Source organism: Anabrus simplex, chromosome 6 (assembly GCF_040414725.1).
Source record: "Anabrus simplex isolate iqAnaSimp1 chromosome 6, ASM4041472v1, whole genome shotgun sequence".
Lineage (NCBI taxonomy): Eukaryota > Metazoa > Arthropoda > Insecta > Orthoptera > Tettigoniidae > Anabrus > Anabrus simplex.
In genome coordinates, this window is record NC_090270.1 from 55,676,198 (window position 1) to 55,700,311 (window position 24,114).

The window sequence follows — 24,114 nt, forward strand, 5'->3', positions numbered from 1 at the left end:
ACATATTGAGGCGCAAGTAGTTTCCTGGGAGTGAGTTCAGCCACAGAATGGGTACCAGGCATGTAAGCACCTCGTACACATGTGATGGGTTTGCAAATTGTGTATGACAGGCGAACACATGACAGGGCAGAAAGGGTTGATGTGTTTAAAACGAATAAAATAAGTACTTTGCCTTGAAAGGAACATAACGAAAGCTATAATTGTCACTGGTTTTAGTGTTCAGTTCATCTCTGTGAGTTGAGAAATAAACATAACACAAAACACCGGAAGAGCTCCTTCTAGAAAAGCAAATGTTCAGAGCTGATCGTAGTGAGATGGCAGCAACACTATTATTTATGATTTATTTTACACGCATTAATCTCTGCAGACCTCCAGCGCGACTGTAGTAGCGTGCATTCGGGAGAGCGTAGGTTCGAGTCCTGCCTCGCCCAACCTGACATTGATTTTCATGGTATCCCATGTTCAACACCAGGCAAATACCGGGATATGTACCTTTGTGATAGGCCACGGCCGACTTTCTTTCCAAATCCTTCCCATTCCCATCCGTCAGGAAAAACGCTAAACTGAGCGCAGCCTATTACATGTCAAAACAAACAATACCACTTTAATCACCCTTCCCCGTTGTGTGTTCGTCAGTCATACAATAACGTTGCACACCCAGGGTATGTTACAGTACATCACATTATGTTTACAGTACATGCCTGGTATCCGTTCTGTGGCTGGAATCAAGGCCAGGAAGCAGCTTGCGCCTCAATATGTCCTTGCCCGACTTCACGCCGTCTGATGCGGCATGCAAAACAGCGCATGCTGTTCTTATTCATATCTCAAAAAGTAATTGTCCGATTTTAAAAATACTTACATATTTGAACTTGTACGCAGATGAACTTTTAAATCAGCTGTATAAATTTGTGCCTTTCCATTTAAAAATATGGAGTTAGTATCAATATCTCGGTTGTTAATCACTCCATGAGACTAAGTAGTACGTTATTTTACAAGACCCTGCGTACCATTTACGAATATGAAAACAGAATGCTGATATCTTTAATGGTTTAGAAGTTATTTGCGTGTACATTTTAGGTGAATAACCCTGTATATCAGGCAGTTTTTCAAAAGGCTATTTGCACTTTCAGAATTAATAAAAACACTAAAAAGAGGGTTGCTATATTTAGACATTATCTTTCAATTAACTCTTGCTTTTTTCCTGGATATTTTTTCCGCCCTCTTCCTTCAATTCTGCTTTCAAATCCGCAATCGTCATTGCGCCTATATTGTTTACCTATCTCTTTCACAGCATCAGCAGAATGTGGTAATTCCATTTTTATGCATTCAAAGTATCAGTTTCGATTCGATTATCATAAATTTAGTACAGTAATGCCCCAACCTCGTTAAGATATTTCGGTAGTAGTAGTAGTAGTAGTAGTAGTAGTAGTAGTAGTAGTAGTAGGCCTAGTAGTAGTAGTAGTAGTAGTAGGTAGTAGTAGGTAGTAGTAGTAGTAGTAGTATTTATTCACTCATTATTTTGTTTACATATATACAGGACTCTGTTTCTTATATACATAACTCTTCTAATAACATTATTACTTGAGAAAAATTATTGTAACTAAACCACATATATTACAGAAATAGTAGTATTATCATTAACATATTAATACTTAAAATAAATTGAACTTGTAACTATCTCTTGCACACATTAAATATATTATTATTATTATTATTATTATACATAACAAAATCACACCAACCTCAACAGAGTCGAGTAGATATCAGTAAAATACCACGTAAGGTGAAACCTTGTGTGTGGTAATTTAGAATATTAATTACATAGAGAGAAATATATATTTTTAAATGATGCCTGAAGTACGAGTATGGGTATGAGTGAATGATGGATATGATCAACAGCACATGGTGGAGCATCGAATAGAAATTTAATATGGTGACGAGATATTCTCATTTAGTTATTTCTTCAATAACAGTTTTGTTATCCCTGACAAAGGATTTAAGACACTTCAGACTCATTTTCTGACTTAATGAAGTAATTTGTAAAGAACCGGAAAGGACATTAAAGAATTTTGGAATGAAGTACAAGAAATTGCGCTTTGTTATGCTAAGTTTGGGTTTGTATAACATACAACGGTGGTACATCTTACTGCGTGTTGAATATTCATGTTTAATGTTCTCAATTATATTTTTGTTTTTGTTAATATGTTTGTATATTTCAAGGGGATAGAGCTGTTTTACATTAAATATCTCCATGGCTAAATGGTTAGCATGTTGGCCTTTGGCCACAGGGGTCCCGGGTTCGATTCCCGGCAGGGTCGGGAATTTTAACCATAATTGGTTAATTCCGCTGGCACTGGGGCTGGGTGTATGTGTCGTCTTCATCATCATTTCATCCTCATCACGACGCGCGGGTCGCCTACGGGCGTCAAATCAAAAGACCTGCATCTGGCGAGCCGAACTTGTCCTTGGGCACTCCCGGCACGAGAAGCCATACGCTATTTCATTTCATTACATTAAATATATTTGCTTCAGCATATAATTGAGTACTTGGGTATAATCTTCCTTTCTGGTACATTATTCGTAATATAAGGTTTTGAGCAACCTGTAGGCCTATTTTATTGATTACATTTTTGTAAGCTCCTCCCCATGCTAATATTCCGTAGCTAAGAATAGACTGAACTAAAGCGTAATACACCTCTCTAAACAATTTCATACTGGATATGTATTTTAAATTGTGGAATATATAAACAGCTCTTCTGATTTCCTTTCTTAAATCGGTAATGTGACTTTTCCATTTCGTGTTCGAATCAATTAATAATCCCAAATACTTAACATTACTTACTTTATAAATTTTGTAGCAGTTACAATTAAATTTACACTTGTTGTTGTGTACAGTTAATTCATTAAAATCGTTCTGTGTATCTGTTACTGAAAAATTCATAAATTTTGTCTTTTTAATGTTTAAAAATAATTCATTATTATCTAAACATGCTTTAACTTTAAGCAGTGCTCGAGTTGCTCTCTGTCTGACGAGATTCCAGCTATCACGCTCTACATAAATGACTGTATCATCTGCATATGTTACGATGTGCGTATGTTCGGCATTTGCTATTGTTTTCTCTAGATCATTAATAAATAGAATAAACAATAGTGGACCTAATACCGTGCCTTGTGTGACACCCTTTATTATCTTCATCGGTGTGCTTAGATGTTGATTAATTTTGACAAACTGTATACGATCTGTCAAGTAACTCTCAAGCAAATCCAGCACATTACCCCTAAAGCCGTATTTTTCAATTTCTGGGGGAGCAAGCGGTGTGACACACTATCGAATGCCTTTTCAATGTCGAGAAATATCCCTGTGGAGAGCATAGAAGAATTAAGATTTTCATATATTTTCTTTGTTAAGGTGGATATAGCATCAGTCGTTTCGAGATTTTTAATGAATCCAAACTGTCTGGGTGAAAGTATTTGGTGTTTTTCTAAAAATTGGTAAATATTGTTCTTTAAGCAGTTATCTAAATGGCTCTGTAATTTCTAATGTCATAAATATTTCCAGACTTGTGAAGAGGTTTTACTATTGTTGTTTTAAGCAGCTTTGGAAAGTAACCTAAGGTGAAGGAATCATTGATAATATTCAGCAACGGTTCCTTTAATGACTCTACATTTTCTTTAATAATTCGAGCCAAAATACTATCTATTCCTACAGCTTTGCTTTCATGAACTTCACTCAAACGTCTCTTCAGATCGTATTCTGTTACCGGTGCAAGGAAGGAAGTATGAGGGTTGCGAGCTATATTTAATGTGGAGTCGGAAATCTGTCTGTGATGCTTTGATTTCTCAGTGGTTTCGTTAATGAAATAATTGTTAAATATATTAGAAATATTTATGTCATCTTTACAGATTTCACCTTTACATCTGAAGAACGTGTAAAGCAGGAAAACGTACTACTGAATACACGAATAATAACTATCCAACAGGTAAGTGGAAGCGCTAGATACGATTTTTTCCGACATAAGGGGATTTTACGTCGAATGGCTGCGGGTGCAGTGAAACTCTATGAGAAGAGAGTATTAAAAGAGGTGAAAGAAAACACGAGAGAACAAATATGAGAACTGATTCCGCTGGGGCTTATAACAATAGTGCACTGAAAAGTGTTAACGTCAAACATCAAATATGAAAACATCTGAAAGGGGCCCATAACAATATCGAAGTATTATTGCATAGCACACTCTTTCTAAAACAAATGTTAGAGAAAGCCTTTTATTTGGAACCAGTGGGTTATTAGGCATTTTTATGGTCACACACTCAGATGTGCTACTGCAATAGAATTAATTTGGCTACTAAAAGTTCATGAAACTTCAAGTGTCCCATCTTCACTGATTTTACAACTTCGTAGGTCATACTTCTGGACTGTAGGGTCTTTCATAAAGAATCACATTGCATTAGAACTCTAATGAATAAAAGCATTCAAATAAGTTGAAATCCTCCATGCTTTTTAACAGATATGTCTACTGCTGTCAAAAGTCAGTCTGTAAAATTCCTTGTAGAATAAAGAGAGTGTCTCAACCGACCGACCGACCGACATTTAGGGCATTTGCCCAGGTGGTAAATTCTCTATCAATTGTTTACCTAGCTTTTTCTTAAATAATTTCAACGAACTTGGAAATTTATCAAACATTTCCCTTGATAATTTATTCCAATCCCTGACTCCTCGTCCTATAAAGGAATATTTGTCCAAATCCGTCCTCTTGAATTCCAACTTTATCTTCATATTATGATCTTTCCTACTTTTAAAAGTTAAACCCCATCTTATACTTCTACTTATGTCATACCACACCAACTCACCACTGACAGCTCGAAACATACCACATAATACCAATATAAAGGGTCCACTATTGAAGATTATAAATTTTCCAGCTAACTCGTTCCTGTTGCCAGCATTTTTCCCCAGTGTGCTAATCTAGACTCATCAGTTGGTAAGTAGCATACCTACCAAGATGCATGGCTAGTGCATACCGTGGAGCGCACTGCGTAGGCTATTTGAAACTGAATACACTTTTCAAATACTTTCCTAATACATACCACATAGTCGAGGATCTCATCTCCTTACTCCCAAGTCTTCCCAGCCCAAAATTTGCAACATTTTTGTAACACTACTCCTTTGTGAGAAATCATCCAGAACAAATCATACTGTTTTCCTTTAAATTTTTTCCAGTTCTCGTATCAAGTAGACTTGGTGAGGGTTCCATACACTGGAGCCATACTCTAACTGCGATCTTACCAGAGACTTACACGCCCTCTTCTTTACATCCTTACTGCAACCCCTGAATACACTCATAACCATGTAAAGGGATCTATAACCTTTCTTAACAACCTTGTTAATATGATTATCACAAGGAAGATCATTTCTTATACTAACACCTAGGTACTTAAGTTCTTCCCCATGAGGTACCATCACTCCATCAAGATAATAATTCACACTGAGAGGACTTTTCCTCTTGGTGAAACTTACAACTTGACTTTTCATCCCATTTACATCCATACTGTTGTCTGTTTCCACCTCATAACGTTCTTTAAGTCCCTCTTTTTTTTTTTAAATTTGTTTTATGTCGCACCAACCCAGATAGGTCTTATGGTGACGATAGGATAGGAAAAGGCTAGGAGCAGGAAGGAATCGGCCGTGGCCTTAATTAAGGTACAGCCCCAGCATTTGCCTGGTGTGAAAATGGGAAACCACGGAAAACCATCTTCATTGCTGCCGACAGTGGGGTTCGAACCCACTATCTCCCGGATGCAAGATCACAGCTGCGCGCCCCTAACTGCAAGGCCAAATCGTCCAGTTTTAAGTCCCTCTGCAGTCGCTTACAAACCTGCAACTCATTTACTACTCTATACCATACATCATCATCTGAAAATAGCCTTATCTGTGATTCCAGATCTTTACTCATGTCGTGTGTGTATATATATATATAACAAAATATACAGGTCCAATAATAATGCCCTGTGGGAACCCCCTCTTAATCATTATGGGATCAGATAATGCTTTGCCTACTCCAATTCTCTGATTTCTGGTATGTTTGGACTTCTACTGAAATCATAACCAATTGGATCACCAACATTTGTAGAGAGATGGTGTCTTAAGAAGGAGAAGAAACTGGGTGTTTGTATCATCCTCAGCATTCCTGCAAATCACACACCACACACAACACTATCCTCCACTACAAGATCATACAGGGTACTACACATGGAAGACGCTGCCCACCCTCATCAGTGGGTCAGCCTTAAAAGTCCTGCAGCAAACTTGAATAGCCACACAAATTTTTATAACAAGGATCAGAATGTAGAGGAGTGGAAGGGGTCTTCAGGAGACTGAGAGATTTCAGAAAGACACAGATCATCATTATCATCATCATCACCATCATCATCATCACCATCATCATCATTTCCCCTTTTCCAGCTGATACTGGGTAGGGGCAAATATGGTTCCTCTCCACTTCATCATGCCTCTCCATCATTCCTCATCCAACTCCATGTTCCAGGCCAAGTTCTGTTGTCCTATGCTGTTCTTCACAGAGTCCATCCAGCGTAATCTTGGTCTTCCTCATCCTTTCTTCACTATCATATGTCTTTCCAGTGCTTCCCTTGGCAGTCTTTCTGCTTTCATCTGCTTGATATGTCCAATCCACCTCAATCTGTTCTTTTCCAGTTTGTCATTTAGTTTTTGCACATTTAGCTCTTTTTCTTATCTTCATTTCTCACTCTCCCCTTCCTTGTCTTCTGTACCATACTCCTCAGGAATTTCATTCAGCTGTCTGTACTCTGCTCTAATCTCTCCTAGTCATTGTCCAGGCTACTGCTGTATATGTTATTTCAGGTAAGGAATATCTCTTGTACATTGTTTGTTTCAACACTCTCCATATTCAGGTAACACACCACACGACTAATACGCAATAGTGATTACATCCCTCCACATTGGGTTAGCATCAGGAAGAGCATCCGGCCATAAAACAGGGCCAAATACACATGTGCCACACTGTTCACACCCACAACCACACAGGTGTGAGAAAAGCAGTAGAGGAAGAATACCTCTTGTACATTACTTTTTAGACTGCATTGGTACATCTTTATTCCATATTAATCTCTGACATCGTAGTAAAAGCTACTCCCCAGTTGTATCCTCCTGTAAATTTCAGTGTCCAGTCTTCCATTTTCTGACAGTTCACTTCCCAAGTATTTGAAATGTTCTACTATTTCAAGTTCCTTGGAGGTACAGAATGACCACAACAGAGTTGGGTTTCAAGATAGCACCTTAACTGTACACACAAAAGAACACTTGAGAATGTTGCTTAGTTCAGAGTGTTACCAGATATTCTTATGACTGCTACTGGGAGTAACTCACTGGTAATTCCCTACATCAGGGTCGCAATACTGGTATTAATATGGTCAAAATTTGTGACATGTTAAAAAAATTTAAAAAGTAAAATAAAAAATGCTGTGAAAAACATAAGTAAAATGATACTGATTGGTATCCTGCATCCTACAGATAAAATGAATAACGTTTTCTTCAAGCTTAATATGTTAATAATAATAATAATAATAATAATAATAATAATAATAATAATAATAATAATAATAATAATAATAATAATAATAATAATAATAATAATAATAATTGTACCGGGCGGTACACCTCCGCTCCGCTAATTCAAACATTGCGCCAGTTGAAACTCCTCTACTGGAGGAAGCCTAAACTTTAACAACCGTGTTAATTCCAAAGTTTCTCAGAAGATGTCTCTACTGTAAATTTCGAAGAGTTCTGAACTGTGTCTTTTTCGATTTATATTTGTTTTCTCTGTAGTGAGAAGTGTGAGCATTCTCTTCTAGATGGCACCACTTAAGAACTACAATTGCGTACCCTGGTGCGAAGTGAAGGAACTGTTTTTTGAGAAATTTTGTGTTCATAAGTTTGTCCTTTGTTAAATTTCTTTCAGTCATTTTTTGGGTTGGCAGTATAACCCTTCTCTTTCCGCTTGTTTTGAATTTAGCCAATCCCGAATTTCTTTAATTAATTTTCAACCAATAATGTGTGTCTTCTCCGATATGGATATGTTGCTTGATCCTAGCCAATAAAGTTGAGGGGGGTGTGGGTTCTCATTCATGAAACGTCTCGAATTTTCCGCGAGGGTATATAAACTGCTGATTTTCTGGTCTCGGGACCACTTCAGTAACATCTTTCCTAGTGTGATTATAGAGCAGGGGGGCGGGAAGCGCCCCTTTCTTCAGGCGGCAGTTCATCCATCAGGTAATGGCCTTTTAATAACTTCTTTGTTTGCTAGCTCAGCAGTTTAACCCTCGGGGCAGGTTCGAAACCTTTATCATGTAACTTTCCTTTATAATGTAAACGACACTTGGTATAAATTCTGTAACTTTAACTACAAAATTGGGATAGAGAGTGCCTAACCCTCTCGAGCTCCCACTCATATTGTTTTGAGGTGACTACATTTTTACAACCGTTTCCCATCTCTTCGTAATGTAATAAATTTTTATTTCATGCCACCTCCGTAGTATGAGATTAGCCCTTGCATAAGCGGCCTAGGGCCAAATTAGGTTTTAATAAAGTGTATTAGGAGTGCTGAGTATGCCTCCACTCAAGTTGGTATTTTGGAGCCATGTCATTGTCCCGTTTCTTTAATGAATAGGCCTCAGTAGGTTGGGTATTTTTACCCCTGCTTTTAGGTGTCCGGAGGACAGCTTGAAGGTGGAGTTTGGTGTGGCTGTTGATGGGCTTGAACTTTGAGAGCGGGTTGCTCTTTCTTAAATTTGGGTTCTGTGTGCCTCGAGGAGGCTTTACTGGGTAATTGGGAGCTAGTGCTCCTTGGTATGATTGGGGTTTTCTGCCCCTTAGTTGAACTTTATACATAAGTAAAGTTGGGCTCTTTGCTCAAGGATTGTGTGTCTGGGGGCTCAAAGCCCAAAACCATTGACAAATTGTAATTGTGTATTCTTAACTTGTTGATATTCATCTGTGTTCCTGTTATTCTTGTTATTCTTGATCTCAAAAAGAAAATATAACCTTTGTTAAAGTTTTAAATTAACTTTAATTTCGTAAGTTGAGACCTGTTCATCCCAGCACCTTCTTTTACCTCTAACTACCACGGAGACCTCCGTAATAATAATAATAATAATAATAATAATAATAATAATAATAATAATAATAATAATAATAATAATAATAATAATAATAATAATAATAATAATAATAATAATAATAATAATAATAATAATAATAATAATAATAATAATAATAATAATAATAATAATAATAATAATAATAATAATAATAATAATAATAATAATAATAATAATAATAATAATAATAATAATAATAATAATAATAATAATAATAATAATAATAATAATAATAATAATAATAATAATAATAATAATAATAATAATAATAATAATAATAATAATAATAATAATAATAATAATAATAATAATAATAATAATAATAATAATAATAATAATAATAATAATAATAATAATAATAATAATAATAATAATAATAATGTGGCATATCATATTGACAGGAATGACCTAAGTTTTGGTGGCTGGTGTGAAGAAGAATTGGGCTCTTAGTTTCTACTATAGAAATACTTGCTTGAATTGCTGATTTTGTAAAGTATTTTTTTGTACTTTAGAATCTTGAAATAAAATTGCGTACATGGTAAGTCGAAAAATTAGTTAAAGTATTACACTCATTTTAACTGTGTCAGCTTCTAATCTAAAACTGTGAGGTTCTTCAGTCTGTTGAAACTAATTCAGGATAAATAAAATTAGAAAATAAGAACTACGTTACACTATCTCATTTTGTGTGAAGGTTACGAATGGTGGGAGACTTGCTGTCTCCCTTAACTGGAATAAATTATACCTGCAAAGATGTGAGCCTCCATGGCTCAGCAGCAGCATGCCGGCCTCTCACTGCTGGGTTCCGTAGTTCAAATGCTGGTCACTCTGTGTGAGATTTGTGCTGGACAAAGCGGAGGTGGAACATGTTTGTCTCCGGGTATTATGGTATTCCCTGTCATCTTTCATTCTCCAAGATGACTTCATTTCATCTGCCAGTCATTAATCATTGCCCCAGAGATGTGCGACAGGTTTTGGCAGCCGGCACAATTCCTATCCTCACCGTTAGACAGGGGCTTCATTCATTCCATTCCTGACCCGGTTGAATGACTGGAAACAGGCTGAGGATTTTCATTTATTACCACAAAAGATGTAATTAAATTAAAATCATTAATAAAATTATATTGTTTTCAGGCACATGATGTTACTAATGTTTTCTTATCTTCAGCAGCCAATTATCCTTCTACACTGAAAAAAATTTGAAATGCGACAGACATGTGCATAAATGCATGGTATTTTTTCTAACCTTCCATTGCATGAAACAAAACTGGTTTTTATTTTCAATTTTGATCAAATATGGGACTTTTCTGTCCTGAAGAGCACTTTTGGGAGACTGGGACAGATGACTGTAATCCCGGATGTATGGCAACCATAGGAGAAAGTAAAAAGTCAGTTAGTTTAATAGAAAATACTGAGAGAGCTTACCTTTCAAATCCTCAGAGATCTGTGCCTGTTTGCAAATGATCATCATACTTGTTGCAATATCATACGAATGACTTTCCATATCACAATGCTCTTTTGCAGTTCATTTGCAGACCACAGATTTGACAAATACCTGTAGCCTTATACTTAACCCCACACAGAATCTGATGTGCACCATATTATCACCGACTTCTTGATGCTTTTTCCACGTGACTTGTTTCGGTCAAGTAACTGATTGGCGAAACATTCCCTCGCTCCTTTGATGGAACCACTCAGCGTGAATGCTTTCACTATTCAAATTCATTCTTACAATAAATACGGCATACAATTATTTTGACTGCTCCACCATACGCTGACCATTTTCATAGAATACCACCACATACTGAGCACAGGGAACATGACAAAACAAGGTTTCTGAGGACAGACAAAGAGCAAACTATGCAGGAGACATCAATAACTCATTCAGAGTAGTCTTTTAAATGCACTACTCCGTATATTCAGCTTTCTAAGAAACATTACAAGAAAAGCAGAATCCAAGAATACCTTGGGTCAACCAAAAGAATATGGATGTGGACAGGTGAGGGACTGTCTCGTTGGACTTTCGCAACAACATTGCCTGGTTGGGTGAAAAGAAAGATATGGCAGAGAGTTTTACTCACAAGTGGCTGATGATAAATACAGTAAGAGATGAAGGGCATCGTAATTGACAAATTTTATGTGAATAAATAAATTAAATACTTAAAAACTGATTAAGTGATTTTATTTTTATAGATATTATGTTACTGATATTATTTATTATGAACTAACTAATCTGCCTGATTGCCTAGCAACCCAATGGCTAATTATATGGTCCGAGCTTACGTTTCAGTATATTTGGTAATTTTCAAAATTTTGTACATCTTGTAACTTCTGTCCTAAGTCTACCAAATTGATACCGTTATGTCTGGCATAAGATTCTCTATTCAGTGATACATCACAGGTCAGAATTTACAATCAGAAGTCATCACGAATCAAATTCAGAAATGTTCATATTTCTGATGATGATGATGATGATGCTGATGCTGCTTATTGTTTAAAGGGGCCTAATATCTAGGTCATTAGACCCTAATGGGACAAAATAAGATGAAATGTAATGACAATTTAAAAGTCCAAATTCATCCATTGACCAGAATTCAAAACGTGATGAAGAATGAAAGGAGGGATATGAATTTAAAATAATCGGTGGATCCAACTCACAATACTGAAAGGTAAAAATTATTTCAGAATTGATCCACTGACTAGAATTCAAAAAGACGATGATGAACAATGATTATTAACTTAAACAATCAGTGGATTTGACCCTCAATGCCCCACCTTGCCAGAAACTATCTTAAAACAATGGTATATACTGACCAAGGGCTGCTTCCAAAGAACAATCCTGAATCGATGATGTTTGCTGTCTAAGGAGATCTAAAATCCAAGTCAATGGCCCCCCTTAATGGTACTTATGGCTAGTAAAGTAGAACCATGGTATTTCTCATATAGCAGTATTAATCAAAATTAACGTTCACTCACAGTGTTCCTTACACTCACAGTGTTCCACACATTATAGTACTACTCACAAGTAATGTACGTCACACAGGTAACACAGACTTGTGGTGTTTCTTACATAATGGCGCCACTCATATGCAATGCAAACCCATGGTGTTCCTCACCTAGGTGTACTAATCACAGGGACCTGAACTATCCCGTGGTATTCCTCACACAGTGGGTACTATTCACAGGCAATGCAGACCCATGGTGTCGCTCATATAGTGGTACTAATCACAGGCAACGCTCAGACCCGTGGTGTTTATCACATAATTGTACTAATCACAGGCAATATAAGCCCATGGTGTTCCGCATATAGTGGTACTAATCACAGGTACTGTAAACCCAAAGTGAACCACTCTCTGCTGCTACTAATCACAAACATACTGTGTACCTAATATAGTGGTACTAGTTGCAAGTAAAGGCGACCCATGGTGTTTCCCATGTGGTGGTATTAATCATGAGTAGTCTCATGGTTCTTAATCAATCATACCTTGGTTGCCCCTTGTAGTCGCTTCTTACGACAGGCAGGGGATATCGTGGGTGTATTCTTCATCTGCGTCCCCCACCCACAGGGGGTTGTGTGTTTGGTCCACGAGAGCTATTTTATTTCGCTCAAGCCCATCGGCAAACTGGTTAGGACCCCTCTCCGCCACCTAGGACGCACTACGTGGGAGTATCACCTCTCCTCCTGCTAATCAAGCGTAGTAGGTTCGTGGTCTCACATTTTTGTCCGTGCATAACTTTATCCCTAAGGATTGCCGGATAACCATTGTGGTATCTTCATCTTAGGCTCAGAGAGATATTTTCAATGGTATTTCATGAGAGACCAAAGTGAATATTTAGATAGTCAAATTGCCCATTTTTCAAACACTTCATTGCAAATTTTCAATGCTCACAGTCACTTATTCACAAACTGTATAGCTGAGACAGGCAAAACATACCCAGTGGCATTCAAAGAGTTCGTCAAACGTTTGATCTCCCTGGCCACTCTCTTGCCTAGCAGGGGGGTGATTTATGATGGCAGTGGGCTTTAAAACGGAAGTTCGCATTCCCCTTCAGAAATCCTCACAGCTCTGTTGCCAATGCACCTCTTGTTAAATAGACGTCAGTCTCTCTTTTCAGCTCAGACAATTCACACTTGCTTTGTTCGCTGTTTGAAAGTTTTTGATTATTTCTTTGCTTCGTTAATTAATATTCATGAAGTGTGTTGTTTTTCACTTTGCTTCACGCAGTAATGTGGAGGCCGTGGGAATCATACCTGGAAATTATCGCATCAGAAAATCCTGAATTAAATCTGCCAGTGCAGGCAAACGATCCTCAACCGAGCACCAGTAACAATGATATTCGACCGAGTAGTACTGGTTCCGTGTCCGCGAGTAGCAGTGGTAGCAGTGGTTCCGCACCCGCGAGTGATATTCAGCTGAGCAGCAGTGGTTCCGTGTCCGCGAGTGATACTCAGCCGGGTAGTAGTGGTTCTGTACCCACGATTGATATTCAGCCGAGCAGCAGTGGTTCCGCGCCCGCGAGTGATACTCAGCCGGGTAGTAGTCATTCCGCGGAGAAAAGAAAGGCGACTAAAACTTTAAGTAAGCAAAGTCAATGGCTGGTATGTAACGCATACGAATACGTTATGAAGAACAACATTCGCAAGGGTTATATTTCTGAGACAGCTAAAATGTTGAAACTTAACAGGAAAACTGTAAAATAGTAAAGAGGGGACCTACAACTCCGAAAAAGTGTGGTAATAATAGGGTTATCTTTAATAAAATTGATGATTTTGTCTGTGATTTGGTGAGACGTGAGGTATATGCATTCTTTACTAAAGGTAAGTCACCAACTGTACAGGAATTGTTAAATCATTTGAAAAATGTGTGTGGCTTTCCTTATGAAAAAACTACTCTATGACAGCTGTTGAAACAACTTGGTTTTTGTTTCCATATTCTGAAGAAAAAGCAGATTGTAATGGAATCTGCTAGAATAGTAGCTTGGCGATATAAATTCAAAGACCAACTCCAGAAGTTGCGTTCCGAGGGGTGCAGAGTTTTCTATCTAGATGAAACTTGGTACGATACTCATGACATTGTGAAGAAAGGGTGGGATGATGGAACTTGTAATTGCATACTGAAAGCACCAACATCGCGAGGCAAGCGTATTATGGTACTGCATGCTGGAGGCAGTGAGGGCTGGGTTGAGAATTGCCTTTATTTATCGGCTAAAAACATTAGAGACAGCAAAGCTGATAGCCATGACGAAATGGCAGCTCAAGTTTTTGAAAACTGGTTTAGGTCTCATCTTCTAGCGAACCTACCACGTGACCGAAAATGTGTATTCGTGATGGACAACGCAAGCTATCATTTACGGCAGCTTATTAGGTTTCCTTCCATGAACACTAATATAAAGGACATTATTAAGTTTATGGAGTACAATAACATTCCCGTGCCAAAACCTGTACACATCAAGGCAGTAATGTTGCAGGAAATCAAATCAGCCAATATCAGTAAAAGGTACGCTGTAGAGGAGATCGCAGCCTCATGTGGACACGAAGTTTTGCGACTCCCTCCATATCACTGTATTTTAAATCCCATAGAAATGATCTGGTCTCAACTGAAGGCGTATGTTAGGAAAAATAATGTTACGCCAACTTTGAGTGCTAGTGTGTGTCAACTTCTGCGTGAAGGAGCTGGAATGATCGGTCCTGAGAGGTGGTCTGCTTGTGTTCGAAGCACCATTAAGACAGAAGAGAAGTACATGAAACACGACACGGATAGCAACCAAGATAGATTTGTAATTCACCTAACAGACAATGACGAGGACGACGAATAGAGGTAAGGTAAATACTGCATTTGTTTTAAAAGTAGCTAAGTTTGCTGCCAATTTTTTGTCCAAACTACATACTCCGATATTTATTATTATTATTATTATTATTATTATTATTATTATTATTATTATTATTATTATTATTATTATTATTCTTTCTTTCTTTCTTGCGAACCGGCCAAACTTAGGACCACACCAATACCACTTCACTTCCTTCTAATCATCCCTTCTTCCTTCCTCTTTCTCCACAGTGCCTTCATTCTTTCAGAATGTTGCGCTCTTCTCTCTTCAGTCCATCTTCCCCCTCTGCGCTCTTTCTTTTCTTCAACCAGAACTTTTATGTTGGAAAGTCCTTTCCTGAATTGGTCTCTATCACGACATTCTTCATCTGCAATTCCTAACCTCTTGAGTTCTTCCTTCATCTGCTTGGCATATCCCCCCTGGCTCTTCAAGTAGTATATTTTATTAAAAATTTGTTTATTTAACCTTGTTGGATCCATTCTGACCATGTGTCCATAGAATCGCAACCGTCTTTTCCTTATTGTTGTTTCCAGGTCTTCTGTTATTTTGTATATCTCCTTATTTGAGCGTAATCTGTAGTTTCCCTCTACCACCCTTGGGCCGTAAATCATCCTCAATATTCTCCTTTCAATATTATTATTATTATTATTATTATTATTATTATTATTATTATTATTATTATTATTATTATTATTTCTTAATCTGTTTACCCTCCAGGGTTGGTTTTTCCCTCAGACTCAGCAAGGGATCCTACCTCTACCACCTCAAGGGCAGTGTCCGGGAGCGTGAGACATTGGGTCGGGGGATACAACCGGGGAGAATGACCAGTACCTCGCCCAGGCGGCCTCACCTGCTATGCTGAACAGGGGCCTTGGTGGGGGATGGGAAGATCGGAAAGGATAGACAAGGAAGAGGGAAGGAAGCGGCCGTGGCCTTAAGTTAGGTACCATCCCGGCATTTGCCTGGAAGAGAAGAGGGAAAACACGGAAAACCACTTCCAGAATGGCTGAAGTGGGAATCGAACCCACCTCTACTCAGTTGACCTCCCGAGGCTGAGTGGACCCTGTTTCAGCCCTCGTACCACTTTTCAAAATTCGTGGCAGAGCTGCAAATCGAACCCGGGCCTCCGGGGGTGGCAGCTATTCACACTAACCACTACACCACAGAGGCGGACAATTATTATTATTATTATTATTATTATTATTATTATTATTATTATTATTATTATCATCATCATCATCCCAGTCCCTAGTTCGTGATTTTACTTTTCCTTTGCCGGGTGAGCTGGCCGTGCGGTTAGGGCCGCGTAGCTGTGAGCTTGCATCGGGGAGATAATGGGTTCAAGCTCCACTGTCGGCAGCTCTGAAGATGGTTCACCGTGGTTTCCCATTTTCACACCAGGCAAATGCTGGGGAAGTACCTTAATTAAGGCCACGGGCACTTTCTTCCCACTTCTAGACCTTTCCCAGCCCATCGTCGCCATAACACCTATCTGTGTCGGTGTGACATAAAACAAATTGTAAAAAATTGTTGCACTTTTCCTTTCTTTACTGAAAGCGAGACACTGATATTAGCAGCATAATGTTAATATTTTAATAGGCCTACTTTGGTATCAATTTAAGTTTAGTCTTGGTCGAGTTTATTTACCAATTCCTTCTTCCTGTTTTTTCTTTCTTTCAATATCTGCGACCACCGCACGGGTTAAGCACGAAACAAATTATTCTGCGATATTGGTTTGTGCTGCGGTTCATGATCAGGTTTTTATATTTATATTTTGAATTTAGAATAAATTAAATGTTAACACGTTTAAATAATCGACACAAAATATGACAACCTTGCTTTTGAAAGCGCTCACTTGCCTTTTAAACGATACGCGCCCCTTGTGTCCAGAGGAAACGAGCCAACTGTCAACCCTCATTATCACTAGGGTGGGCAGACTGACAACCCTCATTATTACCAGGGTGGGCCAAGTTTTGAGATCAGAAGATACCGCTTGGGTATGCGTTGAGCGTCAGGACTATACTCATATTTGTAGCTTTCTCTATTTGCGAACAAAATGGAATCAGAATCTTTTAAATCAGTCAATGTTTTGAGTCACTATTGCGCTCCAAATTGTACAATTATGCATAATTGAGAGTTCAAAGCACAAGGCCGCCACATGCTACATTTATCATTGTGGCATTTAGCTCAGCACTTGAACTACCTAGCAGTATAAAAATGTCAAGTATCTTTTCTAATATGCCAAAAATAGCCTGTGATAAATAGACTGATTTTCGTAATGCTGCCTTTCCATACAGGCCTGCAGACTGAGACATAGTCACGTCAAAACGTCAGGTGCATAGTTCAAAAATAAATGTAACTGGTTTAAATGAGGGATAATTTATTAAAAAATAAGTACTGCAACTGTTTTAAAGTTCATCCTTTTGAACAAATTGTAGATAATCAGGATATATTGGCAGGGAATCCCAGAACTGCACTCGCTCTGTGAAAAGACCGTGCCCCATGTTAGAAGACTTCGAGCTAATGTTGAGATACTCCATGACTGGAGATGTAACTGGCTTCCAGAGACCAGGGTAAACTGGACTGTCCTCTGGAGTTGGGTTCCTGAATGACAAAGCAAAGAAATAATATGTCATTAAGTGACACAAACTAGGTACAAAAGCTACACACAGTGCTAATCTAGTTCACACAAAAAGATCAATCGTTAATTCATTTCCAGATGAAATAAAAGATAACTGTGGTATAATTGGTACTGACTTTTCTTAATCATTAAAACACTTTCAGAGGACCCATAAAATAAAATCACCATAAATAAAAGCATCAAACAAGGCTGAAATTGCTTCACTCATAGGAATAAATTTTGGAAGTGTTCAAGCCATAATCAGTGATGAACTCTAACTTCAAAAATTGTCTGCCAATGGGTTCTTCATCTCCTCGCCCAGGATAAAAAAAAATTGCATCAGGAAGTTTGCCAGAGGCATCTGAATCGCTGAGAGGAGGAAGGATATGATTTGGACCACTAAAGAAGAACTGGAAGGAAAGCGATTTCATGACAATGCAGTGGTAGAGGAGTACATTCACAACTGGCTGCACATATGTTCGACTTCTTTCTTCAAGAATAAAAAATAGCCAATTCAAAGAAATAATGCCATCTAACGGAGGTGAGTGGCAGCAGAAGAGACAGAGCACCAATAGTCAGTCAGTGTAATAGTTTGAGGGATTTCCTCCAAGATCTCAGGTTCAAAATCAACAGAGGTACAATTTCCTACCTTAATCACAATTATGTCAGTCAGGATTGCATCTATCAAAAAAAAGCAGTCACAATATAAAATATTCAAAAATGAATTTAAATTAAGGTTTTTGTTTGAAACATTTCTAAATAACAGAAAAGTTGTTCCTTTCAACTCAAATACAGGCTACGGCTGTCTTGCTGTATGCCTTCATCAGAACAAATTACCATTCATTATGTCCGGCTCCATGGCTAAATGGTTAGCGTGCTGGCCTTTGGTCACAGGGGTCCCGGGATCGATTCCTGGCAGGGTCGAGAATTTTAAACACCATTGGTTAATTTCTCTGGCATGGGGACTGGGTGTATGTGTCATCTTCATCATCATTTCATCCTCATCATGACACGCAGGTCGCCTATAGGTGTCAAATTGAAAAACTTCCACCTGGCGAGCCGAACATGTCCTTGGGACACTCCCGGCACTAAAAGCCATACGCCATACGCCATTTCATTTCATTTCGTCATACATTATGTATACAGCAGAACTCAATAATGGATCAAGACCACCTCCTTGTGTGCTCAACTCAAATTTGGACTATACTTGCCAACAGCTGAATATCTTACCAAGACTAAATTGGGATGGTAGAAGATTAATGGGATGAATCCAAAATTCTACCATCAGCTGACAATGACAACTTACCCAGTATGAGCAAAATTGGTCCAGAGAGTGGTGAGGATTTCTACCATTCTCAAATCATTCTCTGATCTGGTTATACCAGGAAAGAACTTGTCCATTGGGAATAGGTACTGCAGTTCATCAATATGACACACTCCTGAAAAGGAAGAAAATTTTCATAAATTCTTTCCAACCAGGGGAGAATATCTAATTAAGAGGGAAGGAATACTTTAAAACCACCAACTGTGGACTATTACCATAACAGTCCTCTCATACATTGATACAATCCACCCCATAGTGTTACTCTTCTACTTACAAAAAAGAGAGGAACATGAATAGATCGCATAAGATAAATCCAATAACAGATCAGCATTGGAAGAGTGAGAGAAGGAATACTTCTACTGATATACAGTATTTAACTTGCCAAGAATAAATTGGGATGGTAGAAGAATATTGGGATGAATAAATCTTTTATGAATATTTTAGATGTAAAAAGCAGCAAGACTTTTTACACTGTGCACAAACAACATAAATACAGATGAATGCTTCCATAATGGCGTTTGTGGCTAGCCTACAGATGTACGTGCTGAGCCGCATGCTCTGAACGACGGTCAAACCGCTGCAGTGGCCATATTGAAAATTCATTCCTTACTTAAAAAACATGCTTTGAATATAGAGTAAAAGTCTGTCGAACACACAAGTTAAATGCTGGAGTAGAGACAAAAGAAAGGACATCATTGAGATAAGTTCCAGAATTTAAGTTCCTAAGTATTAAACAGAAATGAAAAAAAAAAAAAAAAAAAAATTGAAAATCCACAGCCTGTTTCCAGTCATTCGAGCAGGTCAGGAATCAAATTAATGAAGCCCCCATCTATCGGCGAGGATAGGAAATGTGCCAGCTGCTGAAGCCTGTCGCACTCCTCTGGGACAATGATTAACGAATGATTAATGAAATGAAATGATAATGGAGGATGTTGCTGGAATGAAAGTTGACAGGGAAAACTGGAGTACCCGGAAAAAAACCTGTCCTCCCTCTGCTTTGTCCAACACAAATCTCACATGGAGTGACCGGGATTCGAACCACTGTATCCAGCGGTGAGAGGCCGGTGCAGTGCCGGCTGAGCCACAGAGGATTCTATTAAACAGAAATAAACATAAATATTATTTCTAAGTATCTGAGTGTGACTTGAGAGAATCTTTTAAGAATGAAACATGCCTTTCTTTGTTTAATAGTGTGTATTTTTATCCCTTGTTTAATAATGTTTTTGTTTTTTTTGCAAGTTGCTTTACGTCGCACCGACACAGATAGTCTTACAGCGACAATGGACAGGAAGGAGCTAGGAGTGGGAAGGAAGCGTCCGTGGCCTTATTAAGGTACAGCCCCAGCATTTGCCTGGTGTGAAAATGGGAAACCACGGAAAACAATCTTCAGGGCTGCCGACAGTGGGGTTCGAACCCACTATCTCCCGAATACTGGATACTGTATATCTCAAATAATATTATAATATTTATAGGTCCACCTGTTCAATACAATACAATATAATCCACTATTTCATGTGGTTAAAATTTATACATAATACATAAAAGTCAATGGTACATGTTTCACCCTTTTGTTACGGGCATCATCAGCCTATATCAATCTTAAAAATTAATGGATATGGAATCTTTCCAATCTTATGAACTATAGAGTAAAATGTTGGACAATGATTTCATAAAATATTATACTATAATGTCTAAAATAATGATATTGCACCAAAGTATGTTAAAAAAAAACACAGTGAATTAACAGTTTTTGAAGATTAAAACATGGTTAATCATGACTATTTGAGAGTTTAGTGTAAGTACAATCAAGGCCGTCACAGTCTTAATGATATATAAGAAGAGGATCCATTTTGGTTTTAAACTCTCAAATATTCATGATTAACCAAGTTTTAATCTTCAAAAACTGTTAATTCACTGGTTTTCTTGTTTTTTTAACATACTTTGGTGCAATATCGTTATTTTGATGTTATAGTATAATATTTTATGAAATCATTGTCCAACATTTTACTCTATAGTTCATAAGATTGGAAAGATTCCATAACCATTAATTTTTAAAATTGATATAGGCTGATGATGCCCGTAAAAAAGGGTGAAACATGTACCAAAACAGATGAGACACAGCCTTTAGAAGTCAATGGAAAGTAAAATAATATACACAATTTGTGTATAACGTATAATCTTAACCGATTTGTCTCAAATGATGAACTGTGGTCACACACCGTGTTTTGACGCATGAATCAAATTGTGAGCTTAGCTCGCAATGACGCAGCTCCTCACTTATCCTCGTATTTTAGATTCCCTTTGCAATATAATTTCTAACAATACATACTATCAGGATTTAGAGGCATGTACTGTTGGTAAACAATACTGTCTGTATTTCTGTGTGACAATGGGTTTGTTGATTAACGACACAGATCCAGACGTGTACTGTACATATGTACATTAGAGGCACTGGAGTAAATTTATAATACCAATAAAGTCTCTCATAGTGCATTGGCACTGCCGGTGGCTCAAAATAGCCTACGCAGTGGCCTCCACGGTATGCACTAGCCATGCGTCTTGGAAGGTGTGCTATTTACCAACTGATGAGCCCAACTTAGCACACTGGGGTGAAATGCTGGCAACCAGGAATGAGTCGGCTGGAAAATTTATAATGTCCAATAACGGACCAACTATATTGGTATTATAAATTTATTCATTTGGGACAAATAGTACAGGTTCCCTATGGGAATCAACATATGTATCATCTGATGGCCAGGCAGGCATCAATTTTGGAAAATGAGATAAAGTCTCTCACAGTGCACTGGCACTGCCGGTGACTCCAAGTAACCACGCAGTGGCCTCCACGGTATGCACTAGCCATGTGTCTTGGTAGGTGTGCTATTTACCAACTGATGAAACTGATGAGCCCAACTTAGCACACTGGGGCAAAATGCTGGCAACCAGGAATGAGTCAGCTGGAAAATTTATAATGTCCGATAACGGACCATCTATATTGGTACTATAAATTTGCTCATTCGGGACAAATAGTACAGGTTCCCTATGGGAATCAACATCTGTAGTATCTTGACAAGGTGAACAGATTTTTTGTTTTACAGTATGTGTACTCATCACAGTATAGCAACCAATGAGCATAAACACGCTGACTTTAGAAGAGAAGTTAAAAGTACTTGAAAGATTAAAGACTGGAAGAAGAATGGGAAAGAACTAGATTCATGAGGATTTCAATGAAAAAGGTCTTAGAAATCGTAAATTGAAAAGTTGAAAAAATGGTCCATTAGATCATACTTTGTGAGTGTTGCTTTTGCAGGAAAGAAGAAAATGATGTCTACTGTCTGGACCTGTTATCAAAGGAAAGGTGTTTTGTTTTTTTTAAATTGGAAGGAGAAAATTGTCATTTTACTGCAAGTGAAGGCTGGTTGGATCATTGGAAAACAACATAATGGGATTTGAGATGTGGTGATTTCAGCCGAGAAGTTGATGATGTAGCTTCCAGCGCCTTTGTTTCACAGTCAGAAGAATGTTTTAAGAAATATGACAGAACACGTAATCAAGTGTATAAACATTGATGAATTGGGCCTGAACTATAAGATGCTTCCACAAATAGCTCTTGCTGCATGAAATAACACTGTGAAAGGTACAAAAGTTCAAAAAAGGAGACAGTGGCATTTGCTACCAGCAGGAATACTAATCGTAGTCATAAAATACCATGCTTTATAATTGGCAAATTGAAAAACACCACATCAATTCAAGAATATTCATTTGTCATCCCTGCGAACATATTTTTGCCTTAAGAAATGGGCCTGGATGAACATTGGCATTTTAAAATCATGCTTCTTTGAGCAGTTTGTGCCTGCATTTGAACAGCATTTCAGGACAAAACAACTCCCTAAGCGTATCCTTCTTGAGCCGGGTAATGCACCATTGCCTACACCTGAACATGAACTAAAAAAGAGGGGAAATAATAACTATATTTCTTGCACTCATCATCACTTCTCTCATCAAACACAATGGGTAATTGAATGGCTAAAGTAGAGATATTCATGGAAATATGCTGTATCCATTTTAGAGAAGACAAAAGAAGGCAGCAACCTGTTCGAGGCAACAATATCTTTTAACACTTAGCCTTTTTTTTTTTTTTTTTTAAGTGGAAAATGTTTATTTTCTAGATGCATGGCATACATACAAGCTTCTAAGTTTTACAGGCCTTTGATGCAGCTATCAGTGTACAATAGAAAAACTTTTGTTACATTCTCCTGTTGAATACATGTATCCATCTTTTGGTGGAGTGATTTTTAATCAAACATGTTTTGGATCATTTTGAGCCAACTTCAGTGAAAAAATATTAAAAGCTACATGAATTGGTGTTGAAAGAGTATCATTAAACTCAATGAGAAAGAGTATATAAAATCCAAGTGGGAAATGGCGATAAATCTAAAACAAGAACGGTTGTGACGAGGTTGGAACCTCTATGTCTGAAAGTTTTTTATGTCTTCTCAAACGAGGACAAAATCATAAATTAAAAAGTTGGAACAGTCTATCTTCAATATGTCACATGTTCATATAGTCTGGAGGGCAACAGAAGCTAGTGAACATAGGATAAGTGAAACAAAGGCCAGGTACAGCATTGTGTGACTCAAATAGTGGAAACCGTCAATATCATATAAAAGTCCAGAAGTGATTTGTCAAATAATTGCCCTCTCGAACGGCCTATAATAATTTTGTGTAGCTATTTCTAGCCGAATGCAGCCCTTGTAAGGCAGACCTTCCTATGAGGGTGGGCGGCATCTGCCATGTGTAGGTAACTGCGTATTATTATGGTGGAGGATAGTGTTATGTGTAGTGTGTGAGTTGCAGGGATGTTGGGGACAGTACAAACACCCAGCCCCCGAGCCAATGGAATTAACCAATGAAGGTTAAAATCCCCGACCCGGCCAGGAATCGAACCCAGGACCCTCTGAACTGAATGCCAGTATGCTGACCATTCAGCCAATGAGTAGGACTCGAATGGCCTGACCTTGTTGGTTTAGAGGTCTCGTTTCCAATGAAGAATGTATTGAACAGGACGATATAACAAAAGCTTTTCTATTGTAAAGTGAAAACCGTCAATATGGAATGATACTAATATCTTGTAATGCTATCAGTGTAG

General features: G+C 37.9%; 1 protein-coding gene across 1 annotated transcript in view; it reads right to left on the bottom strand.

Annotated features, from left to right (window-relative positions):
* Positions 1 to 17,384: 17,384 nt before the first annotated feature.
* Positions 17,385 to 24,114, bottom strand: part of LOC136876088 (carboxylic ester hydrolase) — an 82,067-nt gene continuing 75,337 nt past the window's right edge. Inside the window, exons 9-10 of the mRNA XM_067149743.2 lie at positions 18,948 to 19,080; positions 17,385 to 17,625 (exon numbers count right to left, since the gene is read on the bottom strand). Of these exons, the coding sequence (XP_067005844.2) occupies positions 17,430 to 17,625; positions 18,948 to 19,080 (329 nt within the window). The 3' untranslated portion in view covers positions 17,385 to 17,429. The remainder of the gene's footprint in view (positions 17,626 to 18,947; positions 19,081 to 24,114) is intronic.